This window comes from Lactuca serriola, chromosome 6 (genome assembly GCF_051521515.1).
Source record: "Lactuca serriola cultivar US96UC23 chromosome 6, Lser_US96UC23_V15, whole genome shotgun sequence".
NCBI classification, from domain to species: domain Eukaryota; kingdom Viridiplantae; phylum Streptophyta; class Magnoliopsida; order Asterales; family Asteraceae; genus Lactuca; species Lactuca serriola.
Window position 1 is genome coordinate 23,943,275 of NC_136413.1, and position 18,820 is coordinate 23,962,094.

At 34.8% G+C, this 18,820-nt stretch overlaps 2 protein-coding genes across 2 annotated transcripts; both read right to left on the reverse strand.

The window, feature by feature from the left end:
* Positions 1-3,327: 3,327 nt before the first annotated feature.
* On the reverse strand, positions 3,328-10,458 carry LOC145057230 (Prolyl oligopeptidase family protein). The gene is made up of 13 exons (XM_079005007.1): positions 10,281-10,458; positions 9,835-9,903; positions 9,147-9,212; positions 7,729-7,798; positions 6,493-6,869; positions 5,245-6,362; positions 4,998-5,156; positions 4,545-4,910; positions 4,374-4,439; positions 4,233-4,281; positions 3,963-4,086; positions 3,734-3,860; positions 3,328-3,614 (listed from the first exon to the last, which is right to left on the reverse strand). The coding sequence occupies exons 4-12, from the start codon at positions 7,737-7,739 to the stop codon at positions 3,776-3,778; spliced, it is 2,355 nt and encodes a 784-aa protein (XP_078861133.1). The 5' UTR covers positions 7,740-7,798; positions 9,147-9,212; positions 9,835-9,903; positions 10,281-10,458; the 3' UTR covers positions 3,328-3,614; positions 3,734-3,775.
* Positions 10,459-12,702: 2,244 nt separating this feature from the next.
* Positions 12,703-14,795, reverse strand: LOC145058848 (uncharacterized). Its single transcript, XM_079006724.1, has 3 exons — positions 14,557-14,795; positions 13,888-14,073; positions 12,703-13,155 (listed from the first exon to the last, which is right to left on the reverse strand). Exons 1-3 carry the CDS (start codon positions 14,620-14,622, stop codon positions 12,916-12,918), a joined length of 492 nt encoding a protein of 163 aa, XP_078862850.1. The 5' UTR covers positions 14,623-14,795; the 3' UTR covers positions 12,703-12,915.
* Positions 14,796-18,820: the final 4,025 nt, after the last annotated feature.

The window sequence follows — 18,820 nt, forward strand, 5'->3', positions numbered from 1 at the left end:
ATTTTCTTCTACAAATTTCAAGTTTGAATGGAAAACGCCATATCACAACCCTAATTCCTTATATATATATATATATATATATATATATATATATATATATATATAGGATTAGGTTATTTTGTTTTTAGTAACTATTGTGTGCCAGAATGCACAGATCTGGACCATTGGATGAAATATAATCAAAGGTCATCATCTGAGTGTCTATGATAGTAGAATAGGATAATATGTACCATATAATCACACAAATTTGAGCATAAGGGCATTCTAGTCAATTAACCTATATTAAAAAAAGGAAATTTTCGGATTTTTAGGGATAATTAATTCCTTTATTTTTAAAAATCTAAATATTTTAAACTAATTTAAAATTACAAATCTGATTTTTATTCTGTCAGAATGATAGAATTTTAACCATAAAGTAGTAAACATATTTTTCGATTTTATTCTGTCAGAATGACAGAATGTCAACCATAAACTAGTAAATATATTCTGAAAGAATACACAATCGATTCTTGAACTAATAATATACCAAATAATTACATTGTACGATTGTGATTAATTGAATTATAATAAACATTCTGAAAGAATAACAAGTATAATTCTTAAAAAATAACAACATTCTAGATGTCTTGTGTATGTTTGACCTCTAAGCCAATTCAAAATATGCTAGCATTCTATGAGATTGACATTTTGTGACATTGACATTTTGTCAGAATTGTATTGCATGAGAATGATTTTATACAAGGAGCCTTTCCCATCAGGTCTTCAAGCCATTTCTATCACAAATTCATTGCCAAATACTTTGTAGTGATACACTTGTAATAGCTGCACATTAAACATATAATCAATTAACTACAAATTCTATCAGAATAAAGCAATAATATTCTTATATAATAAACTATTCTTTCAGAATGGAAATATTATAAAAAGGTAATACTGTATCTTTCATCATCTGTAGCAATTGAAGCTTGATTAGAATATATAGAATATTCAACACAGAACATAAAACATAAGTAAAAGTAGTTAGAATAACTAGTATACAACATACATTAGAATAAGTAGAATAATTTGAAGTGAACATTTTATCAAACCACCATGCATAAAATAAATAAACGTAAACCATAATGCTTAAAATATTTAAGGTATACATAACTTACAATATCTAGAATAAATCAAAAGAAATCATTATCACATAAGAATATGTAGAATGTTTAAGGAAGAATGATGTAATGTTGGCATTATGTCGAACACCTGGTGGGTGGAAGTTACACTTTCACATTACACATAGCAAATTAACATGTCAAGATCAACATCAGATTCAACAACAAGGTAAACATCATGTGCAATTTCAGATAGCAATTAGATTCAAGGTGCAAAATTAGAAATCAATTTCAAAACCAATCAATCGATACATACTCAATCAGAATTATAAATCAATTTTGACTCAAAGTGAACAAGTCTCGATTCTTCAAAGATGAAACTTCCAACGAATCAGAAATTAAGGTAGAAGAAATCAATTAAGTTGAATAAGAAATAGAGGAAATATAACTAACCTTTTGGCGTCTTGAGAAATAGAATTCGTTTGAATTCGTTGCTACTAGTGCTGGTATTTTGATTATCATTCACTCCCTCAGTCTTGTAACATTTGTTGGTTGTAGCAGGGTTATGGTCGACAAGTTCATCAAAACTCAACTGATGCGGCCGAAGGTCAATGGAAGGGGGAGGATACGATTTTATGGTTGCCGATGGAAGAGACAATAGGGAGGAGGCATAAGTAGAATACATATGATATGAGAAGCTAGGGTTTAATAGTTGGTCAAAGAGATTTTTATGGTAATTTCCATGAATTAATGGATTTTATTTTAATTATCATGCTAAAGTTACATAATTAACCTTATTACAATTTTTAGTTATTTAATTATTCCTAAATTCATATTGGTGCATTTATGCACACAATAGTTGCTAGAAACATTTGAACCTAGCTATATATATATATATATATATATATATATATATATATACACACACACACACACACGTGTGTATGTAACCTTAATTTTGTGTGGGTGGACCAAAACCCACTCTTGCACTATATTGGCTACACCCCTAAGCTAGACCACGAGCATCTTCATTGCATGTACTCCGGTAGATCTGAGATAACTTGTGAACTGCATGGTCCGGTTGGTCCCCTTCTTTTTATATGCATATACAATTATTAATATACTTAAGACTTACTTGATAAAAGGTAAAAAGAAAATGAGACAAGACGCACAACAATAAAACATAAAAGTAAGCGTGCCGGGGTTTCCGCTAAGAAAGAGGCACCTGTTAATTTCTTGACTGATCCGACAGAAGGAAGGTCAACCCTCAGACCGGCTGACATTTTGATTTTTGGATGGGTCGGAGGGAAACACGCATGTGTGGATCTTACAGGAGTATCCCCTCTCGTGGGCCTGAGGGCTGGGGGGTTCACAGCGGGACATGTTGCTTTAAAAGCAGCCACAGGTAAAGTCACCAAACATGAGAGATCGTGCCTGGAAAATCAACATGTGTTCATACACTTTGCATTTGATACGTTTGGTTTCCTCGCACCGGATGCAGTAGAGCTTCTTAAAAGAGTACAACGAATCTTGCATAGTAATGTTATATCCCCTAGATCTTCGGATGTAGTCTTTAAAAGAATTAACTTTACCATTCAAAAAGGCTTAGCGACACAACTTGTTGTCCGTTTGTCATCTCACTCATTGTATGATGACTTTTAATTTGGAATTAAAAAGTCGATAGATATCGATGAAATAATAATAATAATAATAATAATAATAATAATAATAATAATAATAATAATCTATCGGGTCCTTGACCAGTCCGATCCAACAAAATAGTCTAGGCAACTTATTATTATTATTATGGTGCTATTAATAAACTACATATCAAACCCAACACTGCACTTTTTATGCAAATTACAAATGAAACACAACACATGCTTTTAACCAACTTTTATTTTTATATTATAAGTTTATAATCTTAAAAAATAATCTGGTTATCAAATAAGATACCCAAGATTACGTCATAAGAATCTATTTAGATCCTTGATGAATTCAAATTCAAGCGTCACGATTGTTGAAGGATATTTATTGGTTTACTCATTAATATTCACCATTCACATGCCAAGAATCATATTGTACAACTAGAAATCTGTAAATATTGTATGTTCCCAGTAGACAATGATCATTCACATAAGAATTTAATATGATCATCGTTAATATTCATCATTCATATAAAAATGATCATAGTTACAATGATAAATTATTCGATATTGCAAATTTAGAATAGATGGATGGATCGATTGGATAGATTCACCATTCAATAGGGTTGTTATGTATAATTTGGTAAACTGAATTCAAAGAAAAAACCGTTACAGATGTGCAAAGACATTTCTCTCATCATCATATAAATCAACAAAAGAATATCTTAAGACATCACTAATCTCTAAAAGACATTCAACTCAAGGTAAACAAGTCTTATGTTATCACATAGATGATGGATTATGGAATGCTCCTTTGACTAACTCAAGAGGCTGAGTAACTTCAGAGTTCACCCTTTTGACATCACGGGTTCTGTGAATCAAAATAACAATACAACAAAAATAAGCAATAGTAATAGTAGCATGAGAGGATAGAAGGTGAAATCCATATATAACAATCAGCTAAAAACGTCTAAAAGGAATTTGGAGGACCTTGAAGAAGCTTCCAATTGTAATCCAAGCCATTTTTCCCAGTTATACCACCACCTTGATAGGAACCATGTTCAGAATCTTCAAAATGAAAGTGTATGTAAATGCATCCTCTTGGAGCTTCTCAAACCTAAATTAAACACAAACAGGAAGAAGATGGTTAAAGATTTGAACCAAAAATATGTTTTTGGTATATTTTTAACAAAAGGAAAGAATATTAAATCATTATTACCTTCCTGACTTGGAGAAGTGTCCTGCTCCCATCTCACATTTAAACAACAAAACATTCTCATCTGTTTTCATCTCTCTCAACTTTGCAACAAACTTAGCAGGTTCTGAATAAAGTACACGTGGATCTGCCAAAACATGTCATACATACCTCCAGTTAAACAATACATTAGATATAATCAAGAAAACAATATTGGCACAAATTACCAAATAAAAAAAAAAAGTAAACACTACAATATGTCACTCTTGTCATCTTCTTGAAAAGATAGCCTACCATTTAATCCAGCAGTAACAAGTATTGCTGGATAATCCTGAGCTTTTACCTGGTCAAAACAGACACCCATCAGTAACTAACTTTAACATTTGATGATCTATCAGATGGATTTAAACTGAAACAAGACACACTGACACTCACATTATCAACTGGTGAATATGATTTCATGTAAAAGTAGAACTCTTCTTTCCGAGGATCACCCCATTCCTGCAATAAAACAAGTCATTCACATTTTGAAAGAAACATACTAATATTATCATAGCATCCTACTTTGAGTTTCCAAAGAAAAAAAAAAGATTATATATAAATCACCTCCCATTCTGCAGTTGTAAGAGGAATAGTTGGATCAAGCATTGTAGTCACAACATCTACAAATGGTACTCCAGCTACAGCAGCCTTAAATAAATCAGGCCTCATGTTTACAACAGCACCAATAAGCAACCCTCCTGCACTTCTTCCATTAATGCACAGTTTTTCTTTCGTACAATATTTCTTTTGTATCAGATACTCTGCACAATCGATAAAATCTGTGAATGTATTCTTCTTATGAAGATATTTCCCATTTTCATACCACTTCCTCCCCATTTCTCCACCCCCACGGATGTGAGCAATTGCATATATAAAACCACGATCCAATAAAGACAATCTTGATGCTTTGAAACTAGGATCCACACATATCTGCATAACAAGACAAATGGAAATTGCTTCAGTGACAATGTAGTAACGTACAAGTTCCAATTTATTTCTTGCATGCAAATCCATTACCTCATAGGATCCATATCCATATAGCAACATTGGATCCGACCCATCAAGCTTCACCAGATCCTTTCGGTAGACAATTGATATAGGAACATGAGTGCCATCTTGAGCAACTGCCCACTCCCTTTTGGTTACATAGTTTGAGATATCAAAACCACCCAATACCTGATTCCACCAAAAAAGAAACTCATTAGACCTAACGAGGAGTTTTTTTTTTTTTTGACTAAAATCAATCATCATGTATGTAACTTACTGTTTCGATTTTCTTCAGAACTGAAACTCCTGTATTCATGTCATAATCATATGTAGAAGGGGGTGTTCTCAGAGAGCTATAATCAAATCTCAATATACTTGAAGAATATTGTGACTCTGCTGGTTCCACTGAATAAACAGGGTCAATAAATTCAACAGATTGGCCACCTTGGAGACTTTGAAGGGGTTCACCAATAGGTGGAAGAGGGTAAAAGGTTACCCGAGGTAAACCCTTTTCACGCTCATAAACAACAAGGTGATCACTAAAAGTTCTGACATCCTGTATTTTTATAGTTTCCCTATGAGGAAGAAGAATTGTAGTTGCATTTACATTGTCCAGTGGACATGCTAGTAGTTCTGAATTGAAAGCCGCATCACTCCTCCTTTTGATGAAAAAATGATTGCCACGATGGCTGACTGATGTATCAATGCCCTCTGTGCGAGGTGTTAGAATTGTAAGATTGTTCTCAGGCTTTGAGATATCAAAATAGAAGATAGACCTTGTAGTTTTACTCTCTGATCCAACAAATAGGTACTTTTTGCTCTCGGAAGCTTCAAGATCTAGAGAAAACATATCATCTTTTTCATCATAAAGACATGAATCTGTTGATTGATTTGTACCCAACTTATGAAACCACACCTTGTCTGGCCTGAGAATCGCATCCATGGTGATGTATAGCAAAGCCTCATCACCTGCCCATTCAAGATAACTTGTTACACCAACCAAGGGGTCACCAACAAGTGTGCAAGTCTCAGCATCCATGACATAAATGGTATAGATCTCATCTCCTTTAGTGTCTTCTGCGTATGCTACCAATTTGTGATTTGGACTGACTTTAAAAGCACCAATGCTGTAATATGCATGCTCTTTAGCTTTAACATTTTCATCCAAAATCACATGCTCAGGAGGAGCTTCTGGTCCTGTTGGCATGGAATCATGAACAGATGGTACATCCCCATTGTTTTCTACAAGGCGCCGACAATGCTGTACGTACTCCTTGCCCTCCAAAGTCCGCTCGTAATAGTAGTAAGGGCCTTTTCGAACAGGTGCAGATATATCATCTTCTTTAATCCGGCTTCTTAACTCAGCATAAATCCGATCTTCCAAATGTTTGGTTCCTGATATTTAAAATACATGAACTCTTTCAATTACTAAAAAAAAGTTCCATATGCACGTTTCCCTCATAGCAAAAAACCAATCTACACCAACTTCAGATTGAGATAGTACAAGTAGAAGGGAGTTGGTTACCTGACATGATGAAATCAGTATAAGCATTTTCTTGTTGAAGGTGGGAAAGGATTTCAGGATTGGAACGAGAATCGTCACGGAGCCAGTAGTAATTATCAACCCTAACGTCTCCAAACATTTCCATTTCGTGCTTCACCTTCTTAGCTACAGGAGGCTGCAGATTTTTCGTATCGGTAGCAGCCATGGCTGATGTTTGGGAGTAGCAGGTGGTGCTTGTTGTTGTTGTGTAGAATCGTTGAGACAGTCGAGTGAAACCGGAGGCAGAAGCAGAAGAGATCGGCCGTAATCCGAGTTTAATTTGGGCCAACGGGAATAACGAGACCATTTTTCGGCCTTTCCAGCCTTTTATCTTCACAGGCACGCAAATGTACAACTCTCTATTTGTTTTATTCCATAATAAATAATAAAGAATAAATAATAATACATGTCTGTATCTTTTATAAATGATTGCAATATATTTATATTTCTTATCCATGAAAAAGCCCATCAAATATTTGTAATCATTGTATATTCTATATAGTAGTTATAGGTAGATAAATAGACATAGTTAGCTTTTTTTTTTCAAATAAAGAAATATAAGTGTATTTTTATCATTGATAAAGAAAAATAATGATAATGCAAGCAAAAGTAAAATATGTTGTCATTTTACAATGTCCTACAATAAGAGGATTTTTGGGATACCTTTTATAACTTAAGTCCTTTTGGTAAAAGGAATTTTGTTAAAAGAGATTTCTCAAAAAGTAGGCTTTTAAAATGCGTTTGGTATGTGTTTGGTATGCAAAAGTCTCAAAAAGATATGAATGTGTGTCTTTTGTCTAGCCTTTATTCCCTTCTTGGCCAAAAGTTAAAATAAAAATGACTTTTCAGTTTGCCAAACGACTTTTAGGGTTTTTTTACTTTTTCGAAAAGATAAAGTCAAAAAGTTGTTTAAAAAGATATCTCAAACACCCTCTAAGGGGGTGTTTGGCTTAGCTTTTCACAGCCAAAAGTCCTTTTTAGAAAAGAAAAAAAAAAGCAAAAGATGTTTGGCAAACTAGTTTTAAAAGTCATTTTTGAAGTTTTTTACACAAGGAAAATGAACTTTTTGGAAAAGTCAGGAAATCCTAACTTTTTGTAACTTTTCCAAAAAGAACTTTTGGGTTTGAAAAGCTAAACCAAACACCATCTAAGTCATGGATGGAGTGTGACACCCAAATCTCGGGTTATGATGTGTGGAGAATTGTCATTCTGTCGTACCCATGACCCATCAATACTTAGCTCTGCATGTACGGTCGGGAGAAAGTGTACATTGTTGTCGTCACTCCACCTATAAAAATTAAGGTCTCAATGTAGGATATTTTGAGACCACTAATAAATGTATATAAATAATGTTATCATCAATTTTATATTATTATGAAAATTATATAAAATTGTTGATGGACCAATTTTATTAATAAATAAAGATATACACTTACCATGTTTATCTTTTGGGTTAAGTTTCATATTTTACTCAAGATCTTCTAAATTCATAATATCTCTCATATTCGGTTAGATCTCAATCTATATAAATACTTGATGATAAACAAATTCACAATATACGAAAATGCATAAAAGAATTTCGTTTTAGGGTTTACTATAGGATTGAGAGAGTTCTTGAGATCAATTGGAAAGTCCAACCTAGTTCTTCAGATCCGAAGATCATAATGAAACTAGGTATATAATCGTTCTTTCAGATTTAAGGTTTTCTTTTGATAGATTCGAGAATCAAGATCTAAAGTTGTCTTTCTGCGTCTTATGTTTTTGTTGTCAAAATAAACAACACTCCAAATATAAATCTCTTGAATTTGTGTCTATAAAATATGTTTCCTAAGATCGAATTTTGTTGCATACTAGTTGGCTAAAACATTAAGATTTTACCAAAAGACCCAAATTCAAGTCCCAAGTCACAAATGCCAATTTCCCTTTTCCAAATTTAAATGAAATCCATTTAGATTCATTTATAAAAATTTAGTTAAAAAATAATACTTTTGTAGGAGTCTGGTAGTTAAAAAATGAAACTTTATAATGGAGGTCTTAACTTCAAAACTAAAGCATGTTCTCTTCAAGATTGGTATCCCGTGATTGTCCTCTTATATAATTGCATTGGGTGGGTTCGGTGTGATACCATTTATCTAACTTTTTTGGTTCATATTTAATGATAATGTATCATAGTTTAGTTGTTTAACAAGTTTGACTTGCATACACCTAAGTTCATGTCCATGACAATTTATTTTTAATACAAGTTATCCTTTGGTATTATGGAAGTTATATAACTTAAATTACTTTTAGGTAAAAAGAATGTTGTACTTTCAAAAAAAATGTTGTATCTTAAGCCTTAATAATAAATAGTGGTGTATGTAAAGGATTTAGTGAGGATGTGGGGTACTGATACGTCCCTAAAACATATCATGCATTGTATATGTGACATCCCCATTTTCACGGCCAGAAAAGACCGATTTTGTTTATTCTTTATAAAAATCAGAGTACTTCATTTTATAAAAATGTTGCGGAATTTGTTCCCAGAAAAACATGGTAAATACGTTATTAAAACATTTTCGATGAAACGTATTTATTTCATTTTAAAACGTTTGGGATGTCATCGTTAATACAGAAACATAAGCATAAACAGAACTTACAATTATTTACACTAGTGATCTACATCTCTTTAAATCTCTCAGTGTATTGTGACTTCATATCAACACCTGTGATAAAAATAAACTGAGTGGGTCAGGTTGGGAAACCTGGTGAGCACATAGGGTTTTCAACCCACAATAATATAATTATTATTTTTAAACATCAAACAATCAACCCAATTACCCATTTCCGTTATCCTCACATTACGTCCCTAAAACATCTAACACAAGGGACCTAGTCAAAGGACTATCATTGGGATGGAGTATATCTGGTGAGCACACAATTCACACAGTTTGAATAAACACACAGTTCGAATAAACACACAGTTCGGTTAAACACAAAGTTCGAATAAACACCTACAGGTTGCGAGCCTGTTAGTGTTCCACTGGACTGTCTAGAATTGTCCGTGGTCGTCATCTATACTCCGCTAGATGACTAGATCATCAAGAACATCTATAACAAGGCATCTCATTATTTCATTTTATCACACAGCAACTAATACATCTACCCATGTTTTACCCAACACATTTTGTAGATATAAAATACATATACAGTTTAAATCATTGAAAACATGTATAAAACGTTCATCCAGCATAGATAGCAAGTATACAGATAATATACACACACAGCACGTAATTTATATAAAATACTTCATATCTATGTGTAAGCTGAAAGTAACTATGCACTCACCTGAGAAGGTGGTGACTCGGTACTCGGACAGCGCTTCGTTTACTTTAAAATAATTTCCTTTGACGAAACCTAGTATTATCACCACTAGATTTTAGTCTAATATTACCGTGACTAATTATTAGTCTTATTATTATTATTATTATTATTATTATTATTATTATTATTATTATATAAGCGTTTAAACAATACTTTCCAACTACTATGTACAGACAGGGGCCAGACATAAAACACCGGAGGGCAGGACCATTTTGGCGTATAGCACTTCTGAAATCCAACAACCCTATGCGGCCCTTTAAACCAGATTCCCCGTACCGCGAGTAGTTAAAAGATATTATAACGACACTTATATAAGTCATAATAATAGCCCAAATATTTATTATAAATTTATAATAACAATACTAATTTTAAATATAAACTATATTTAAAATAGGGTAAACATAACTTACTTTCAAGGGGATTTTAGCTAGGAGTCGGGCTCTGCAGGGGCAGAACTTCGTCGCTGAATCTTTCTAAGAAAGATTCGTGCAGCGCTTCAGCGCTCACCTTACTATACTAAAACTACAGAAAGAGAAATCGAATCACGAGGGACCGAAATGCTCGGGGGATAAGGAGAGAAAGACTCTTGAATCAAGAGAATGGTGCAAGAAATATGAGAGCCCAAAGCTCTTATTTATACTAATTGAATTTTCAAAAACTACCCTCCATAATTACTTAATGACCTTTTAGTTATATAAACAACTAAACACCCCTCTATAATACTATTTTAAATGGATTTAATGATCTTTGTACTAAACTAATGTCGAAAGAACTCAACATTAGTTTTATAATAACCGCATCGTCGATACCTTTCTAATGATATATACATATGTATATATATGTGTACGTATACATGATTTATACTTTATTTTAATACGTAAATATACTACTATAATTTGTAACTCGCTCATACGAACTCCGTTTTTGACGTTATTTATATCCACGCGTAGGTGGAGACATACTCTACAACTTTCGTTTAGACTCCGTTGGTTAATTTTGACTTTATTTTTAAAGTTATATTTTTAACAGGCCAGGACAGGATTGGTCCGTTAAAATCTCATAACTTCTTTATTCGATGTCCATTTTCGTCTGTATTTTTATCGTTACGCTACTAATAACGAGATCTTCGATTCTTGTTTAGGTTGTGTCGGCTAAAAATCAATCGATCTAAAATTCGAATTTCGGGCTGTACACCGCTAATCCGAAACTTCGAAAAATCATAACTTCTTCATACGAAGTCAGATTTGGGCGTTCTTTTTATCGATGTTCTTAGTTTAACATATTCTACGACTTTTGTTTAGAGCGCTAAGGCTAAATCTCTATATATCATAAATTTACTATTTACGCTTCCTGGCGCCGTGCCGGTTCCGACGCGAAACTTCGACGGGTCATAACTTCTTCGTTATAACTCGGATTTCAGCGTTCTTTATATGTACGGAAACCTTGTGACATATTCTACAAATTGGTTAAGATTATTTATTCTAAATAATATTTTTGTCAAAAAGTCGTTTTCGACCCCTATTGCCTCTAAATTGACTAGCCCGGATCTGCGGGCGTTACAGTATATTAAATTGTAACTTATAAACCTTGCATCTTGTACTTTTGTCTCTACATGAGTGCTGATTACAGGTGCCAAAAAAAGTATTTGTTTTGAAATATGTTTATGATCCGATCTGAACCGTTTTAGAACTCGGTCTGATAGAAACCGGTATGATTTGCAGTTGAAGCGTGGTTTATACAAGTTTGAGGATTTTATCATTGGAATCGGTTTGGGTGAAATAGGTATTCAAACCTATAAAAAGGATTGTCATATAGTAAATATGTTATTTTCGTCCATTATATTTTCAATTTATTGTTAATACAAAATTTTGAAAGTTTTTGAAGACCAGTTTTCACTCATTACACTATCTTGGATGCCCGATAAACACTTTTTCTAAAAGTTAAAATTTGAAAATTTTTATTTGAATCCCCTAAATGCCTCAAAAACGTCTTACACCTTTGCTTATTCATATGTTTATGATTAACTAAAGAATTTTCGTTAAATTTCAACACCATAACCAAATTTGGTAAAATGCGGAAAAATAATGAGAACATAGGTTTTTTCAAACCAGTTTCACCCAAATTGGTTTTGAACCAATCCTAACCGGTTTCTATAAGTTTAGATATTTTTGCTCAAAACTGGTTTGAATCTGACTCTATTTTTCAAACCAGTTTTTGTTAGTCATATTGTTTCCGTCTTTCTCCTCTGTTAACAAAAACTTAGTAAATAAACATTGACAATAATTTAATATAGTATATGTCAATTGGGCCTTTTTAATCCATCTAAATTATATTAGTTAACTCATAGTTCTAGCTTCTAAGGTTAACCATTTAATATCAGTAAAATAAAATGGGTAGTTCCTATCATAAAATGATATCTTTCACAAAATAAACTTTGTAAAATGCCTTATTCTCCGCAAAGTTGATATCTTTCCATGAAAGGACATGTCATTTTTCAAATAAAAAATAGTAATTTTTTATAAAAAAAAATCTTTCATAGAGCAATTTCATAAACAAATACATTTAGTCATTTTAATTATGAACCCATACTGTGATTCGTACACAACACTTTTTCTCTATACACAATAAATTATACCTTACAGGATTGTACAACAAATTATACTTTACAGGATTGTATTGTACAATATTTTAAAGCATGAACCGTTGTGTATGGAAAAATATTGTTGTAGCATGGCATTACAAACCGGCTACACAATTTATCTGTATTTGTTATATATAAATATGTTATTAATTGTAGCACATGCAACTTATACTATTTTAATGAAATACTAATTGTATACAATATTAATTTGGAACTTCAATATAACATGGGAAATATACATACAAAAATGGTCTTTGTGTGCTTGTGTATGTTCAAAACGATACAATTAAAATGAAGTAAATGACCAAAATGCCCCTGATAACTGATACTAATAACACCAGGGAAAATAAATAGCAGGTCTTCCAACCTATACGTGTGTTGAACAAGTGAAAGAAATTGCAAAATTACATCCCAGATTCTTCTAGCAGCTTAAGAATGTTATGTTCAGGTGCACTGATCGATGGCAATATCACACGGTTGGTTCTTCTTTGAGATTTTGCTGCAGCTGGCTGCGGTTCTGGTGGTGGTATGGGTAGGCTTGGGGGTGAGGGTGTGGGTGTGGGCCCCACTCCTTCCTGCACTATGGACAAGTCTGTCCTCCTCTGCACCCCTGCACTTACACGCTCTTTCCATATTCTTCCGTCCTTTTATGTCAAAACCAAAAAACAAAACAACATTTAAGATTCATGAATAATCATTGTAGTCGCATGAACACCATAAATGCGTACTTATCAACCAAATGCCTCCATATATATAGCTAAAATAAGGTTTCTATTACACCATTGTATTTTCATTTTTTTTTTCTGATTAGGACACTGTAATTCGAAAATGTACCCGATTATAGCAATGGGAGTTGCTTTGTATTTAGATGATATTACTATTATAATTGGGTAAAGTTTCCAAAGTATAATACTGTGATAGGAAGAAATTAAAGTAAGATGCCATAATAAACAAATAAAAAAAGTTTGTTGCTGCTTTCTTGCATTTAAACCTATTATGTAACATGAAAGCCCAATCCACAATATAACTCCCCGTTATTCCCATTATTGCTGCATGTTCAAAACACAAAGCCTAGAGGTTTATGATGTGGAAGAAAAGATACACTAAAACTACTAAATGCAAAAATTGATTATTTGGTGAAATTACAAAAACCAAAGTTACATATTTACCCATTATTAATCACTATAAAATACTAATAGCACAAATTTTTGTCAAAAGAGTTCTTGTACTCTTTTAATATTTGAGGCCTAGTCCACAAATCTAATTAACAACCAATGTACGATTTATTTTGTAACAAATGGAGAATAATTGATGTTGACACTATCCATGAAAATGATGAAATTTCGGAGACAAAGTAACCTGATTTTAACACTTACATTGAGAATTGAAGGTTCGGGTAATGGGCAGTGAACAGGTTGATCATGGTCAAGAGGCTCGGTGGGGTGGTCAACGGGCTTAAACTCAATGACAACCTCAATACCATGATTAGTTGTAGCCGTCGCTCCAACAACTGTGGAGGATTCTGCTACTTCCGTGTCTGGGGGTAACACTTCCCTCTCATCCTGAAAAGAAATTAAGCAGCCAAGAAATAAATAAAAAAAAATAGTTCAAGTCGACATAATTTATCAAGAAAGGAGCATAATCACAATCACTTTGCAATGAAATCAAGAAGCACCATGAAAAACATCAACGCAAATCACTCTAAATGTTCATACTTAGTTATAACAAATTCTCAAGCATTTACACTTTAGGATTCAGCCAAAATCACAATAAGTCATTGTTCTAGGAAATCATACTGTTTCACAACCTAATTACAGAAATCCTATCTTATCAAAATGAAAGCCAACAGATCTGGCAATACCAAGAAGCCATGATCGATTACTTAAGAAGCACCAATACGATAGTCTGAAATTAAAAAGCACCAAAAACTCCCATGAATGAAAATCCAAGAATCCCAGACCAGGGAACAAGCAAGGGAAACAATCAATCGATTAAAAACCAAAAGAGGTGAAGGAATCAAACAGTGATGGATGTCATTTGCTTACAAGTGTAGTCTGGGAGCGACGATGACCGTTTCTGCTTACAGAAAACCTCGAAAAAAGGCTCACCATGTTGCTTAGCTTCTTTTGGTTTAAATTACAAACAAAGAGCTCCAAATCTGATCTGGGATTTTGTCAAGTGTCTCTCAGGGCCAAAGATTATAAAAGTCTTAAAGGGTTGTGGGTGGATAGATGGACAGTGACCGAAATGGTAGCTTAGCTTTGGATTCTGTTCTCCGATCACAGAAAAATACCGCAATCTATGACAAACATCATCTAAATATAAAGAGTAAATTACACGAATGGTCCTTTGGTTTAAGTTAATTTGTGTGTTTGGTCCTAACTTATTTTTTTAATTTGGAAGGTCTTTATTGTTTGCTTTTGTTACGTTCTTGGTACTTGTCTTACCTAAAAGGACTATTTTGTCATTGATATTTTAATTTATTTAAATAAACACGCCCCCAACCCCACCCCTCACCTTAACTTACCCACCCTATCATTTTTCCCTATTTAAATAATAGTTTTTTAGGTAAGACATGGACCAAGCGCGTAACAAAAACAAACAATAGGGACCAAACGCGTAATAAAAACAATCATTAAGGACCTTCCGAGTTAAAAAAAAATAAGTTAGGGACCAAACGTGCAAATTATCCCAAACCATAGGGATCATTCGTGTAATTTACTAAAATATAAACAAATGATTTTTTAGTAAATTAGATGTCTAGTCCTAAGGTTTATGTTTCATTACATCTTTCATCCAATTATGAAAAACATTGCAAGCTTAGTCCTTGACACTTAACACCGGTCTCCTTCTTCCCCTCACATCCCTCGCGTGTAAGGTACATGAGGGCATTTTAGTCTTTTTACCACACTCTCTTCCTTTCATTTTATTTAAGAAAAAACGGCTCAGTGGGTTTTCATTTCTCGTTTTAGGGTCGAACGATAAACCCCCCCTTTTAATATTATGGCACATAATCTATTACTTTTCCATTTTTCTTTACAAAAAGCTATAATATGTGTAAATTGTGAACGTTACATGTTTTTTTTTTCAAAGTTTGATGTTTATTGTTGTAAGGATTTCTCCAAGTTTGATGTTTCTTTGACTCGTTTTGACATAGAAGAAGGTTACTTTTCACTGAGGGCTTGAGCAGTAGACAATGTTCGAGGTATTAAGGCATAAATTATGTGAGGCACTGATTCTAACCCTTCCTGAATGTGTTGAGGATTTTGTGGTTTATTGCAATGTATCGATTTTGGGTTTTCCTGTTGTGCTTATGTAGAGGGTTCATGTGATTGTGTATGCTTTTGTGTGTTCTTAGCCATTGGAGAGCATTTGGTATAGTTTTGGGGCATTGGAAGAAAAAGGAACTTGAAGAAGGAGCAAAGGTCCACCAAGAGCTTGTAGATCCAGAGGAGTAGCACCATATCTAAGCTATTTGAGGTACCAAGTTCCAACCATGGCCATTATCTTCTTAGATTTGTTGTTGGGAGTTTTTAAAGTACTTTTTGGACTCCATTGTTGAGAGTTCTTGCATCTTGAAGACTCCAGACCATAATCCCTGTCCTTTTGGACTCTTAGCGGCACTAGGAGTCATAAAAATCGGACCTTGGTGGTTAAGCAACCACAATGCAAGAGTTAGAGAGATTTGGGGCTAGTTAGATGGACAAAAGTCATGTTTTGCCCCTAACCTTGTATGTAAGCACATAAAGTTCGTGACTTTATGGGGTTAGGATGTTCTAGAAGACCTGGATCTACAGTTTGGACGAAAGGACTTACTGGATTAAGTCAAAAATTAAGCCCTTGGGGAATTGGCCAGTACATTGGGCGTACTCCCCGTTACGCACCGCGTACTGGGTCAAACTCCCCGATTTTGGTCAAGGTAGCGTACGCTGGGCGTACATGCCCGTTACGCCGCGCGTACTCCTACAGTTGAGAATTATTGGACTTTTGGGCCTAAAGAAAATGGTCCTAGACTTTTGGGCCTCATGGCCTACTATGAAGCAGAATTTCAGATATTGGGGCTTAGGGTTCGAGTAGCGGGCCTTCTTGGGCCAAGTTGGGCCCTTAGGAAGTATTATGATGGACTTGGACATATTGGGCCCATTTGGGGAATGAGGCCCAATTTGGCAAATGACCAGTTAGTGGGCCCTTGGGAAATCCTTACATGGCCATAGGAGGGTTGGGTTTGATAAACTAGAATTTGGGACTTCCGTATGTCCATTTGGGTCAAAGGGGTAAAATGGTCATTTTACCTTTCGATTAGTTACCAGTCTCTGATTAAGTATCTTATTGGAAATTATAGTCGGAGAGTTTCCGAGGCCGCAACAGACATAGACTTCTTATCCAGTTTATCAACAACCACTTGTACGAGGTGAGTTACCTTCCAGTAGCGGTGGGTCTACGACCACAATGCTGACCCATCAGTAGGAGTTGTATGATTAGATGCTTGTCTCTGTGATATTCATCTAGGTTTGCTACTACCTGATATGTTTATGTGCTAGTATTATATGATGCTATGTGCTAGTGACAGTAGGGGAGATAGTCCCCAAATTATCGGTCGATAGGGCCGAAGGGGTAGTCATACCCAACCATGCTAGATAGATTATGTGATATGAGTTATGTGGTAGTAGTAGGGGTGAAATAGTCCCCAGTATCCGTCGAGAGAACTGAAGGGGAGACCAGCACCCATATATGCTAGTCAGTATCCGGTCGAGATGACCGAATGGGAGGCCAGCACCCAGGTATGCTAGGCAGTATCCGGTCGAGATGACCGAAGGGTCAGGTCGGGCACCCAGATATGCCCGAAAATATATGTATGTTATGTGATTGTATGGCATGTGGTACGGTGGGGGAACTCACTAAACTTCGTGCTTACAGTTTTCAGTATTGTTTCAGGCACCTCTTCATCGAAGGGGAAGGAGCTGGCGTGGTAGCTGTACATCACACTCACACCATATTTTCGCATTATTGATTCATGGGATTGTACTCTGATTATACTATTATCGTGTTTTGATTCGAGACATGTTCTGGATACTTTATGATTTGTCATGATATTATCAAGTTTTTAGTAAATGTTTTATAAATCATTTAATTAAAAAAATGAAATTTTTGGACTTGAATTTTGGGACATTACACAAGTCTCAAACCTGCTTAGTAATTTCTTAGATCTCTTTATTATCATTTTATTAGGCTTTTGGTCCAAAAAGCTTGATCTTTGGGGTATGGACGTCCCAAGTGTGTATACCATCAGATCTGGAACCATGGAGGGCTTTCATGGCATAAAGATGCAAACTTTATGGTTTGTCCCGATTCTAAATAGGGTGGAACTCGACGAGTCTGAGAAGGGACTCGACGATTTAACTCGCTTTATCACGACTACGAGTAGCAAGGGAACACAGGGAGTCAGGAGGATGACTCGACGAGTTGAGTCAACTCGGAGTTTTGACTTTGACTTTGACAAAGCGTTGACTTTGACTAAGGTTGACCCTTGAAGGGGTCTTGAGTAAGGAATTGTATCTAAGGCGTTGTTTGTATATGGGCGTGAGTAGAGCTGGTTGCAAGAGTACAAATGTTCAGTTACTTCAACCAACATTTGAGGTGAGTTATCTCCGGTAGGAACGGGTCGAAGGCACCAATGCCGACCAGTTTATGTATGTTAGTAAGTTCCAGACTAAGGCTCGATGTCGGGCGGGGCCCGATGTAGGTTTATATGTTTTCCGGGTTTTGATCCGATGCTGGGGCGGTACCCGATGAATGTCTGTATGCTTGATGTCTTTATGATTCTTGCATGTGTTTGTATCTGTATGGTTCCGGACTACGGTCCGATGCCGGGGAGGTTCCTGAGGAATGTTTGTAAGCTTTCCGGATCTCGGTCTGATGTCGGGCGGGGCCTGAGGAATGTTACATGTCTATGATTATGTGATTATGCTTATGTTTATGCGTAATAGTATATATGCTCATACGTATGCCGAGCTTTGATCGATGCTGGGCAAAGCCCGATGTAACAGGTCAAGGTCAAATGTATGTTATATAAGATTATGTGATTATGTGTATGGTATATGGTAGCTTGGGGAGACTCACTAAGCTTCGTGCTTACATTTTTCAGTTTCGGTTTCAGGTACTTACGCTAGTAAGGGGAAGAGCTCAGGATGACTGCATTGCACACACCATATCGTTTAGTTTGGGACGATTTACTCTGATATTTGGTCATGTGATTTTGATACAATGTTTTGATATGATGTTTTGAGATACTATCACTTATGTTTTTAT

Bases quoted from the DNA above. Each gene is read 5' to 3' on its own strand.
- LOC145057230 (XM_079005007.1), bottom strand. The intron at 5,157-5,244 runs GTAAGTTACATA...TGGTGGAATCAG, and splicing joins TTCTGAAGAAAATCGAAACA to GTATTGGGTGGTTTTGATAT. The intron at 3,861-3,962 runs GTAATAATGATT...TGTTTAATTTAG, and splicing joins CACTTCTCCAAGTCAGGAAG to GTTTGAGAAGCTCCAAGAGG.
- LOC145058848 (XM_079006724.1), bottom strand. From the start codon at position 14,622: ATGGTGAGCCTTTTTTCGAGGTTTTCTGTAAGCAGAAACGGTCATCGT. The intron at 14,074-14,556 runs GTAAGCAAATGA...ATTTCTTTTCAG, and splicing joins GTCGCTCCCAGACTACACTT to GATGAGAGGGAAGTGTTACC. The intron at 13,156-13,887 runs GTAAGTGTTAAA...TTGACATAAAAG, and splicing joins CCGAACCTTCAATTCTCAAT to GACGGAAGAATATGGAAAGA.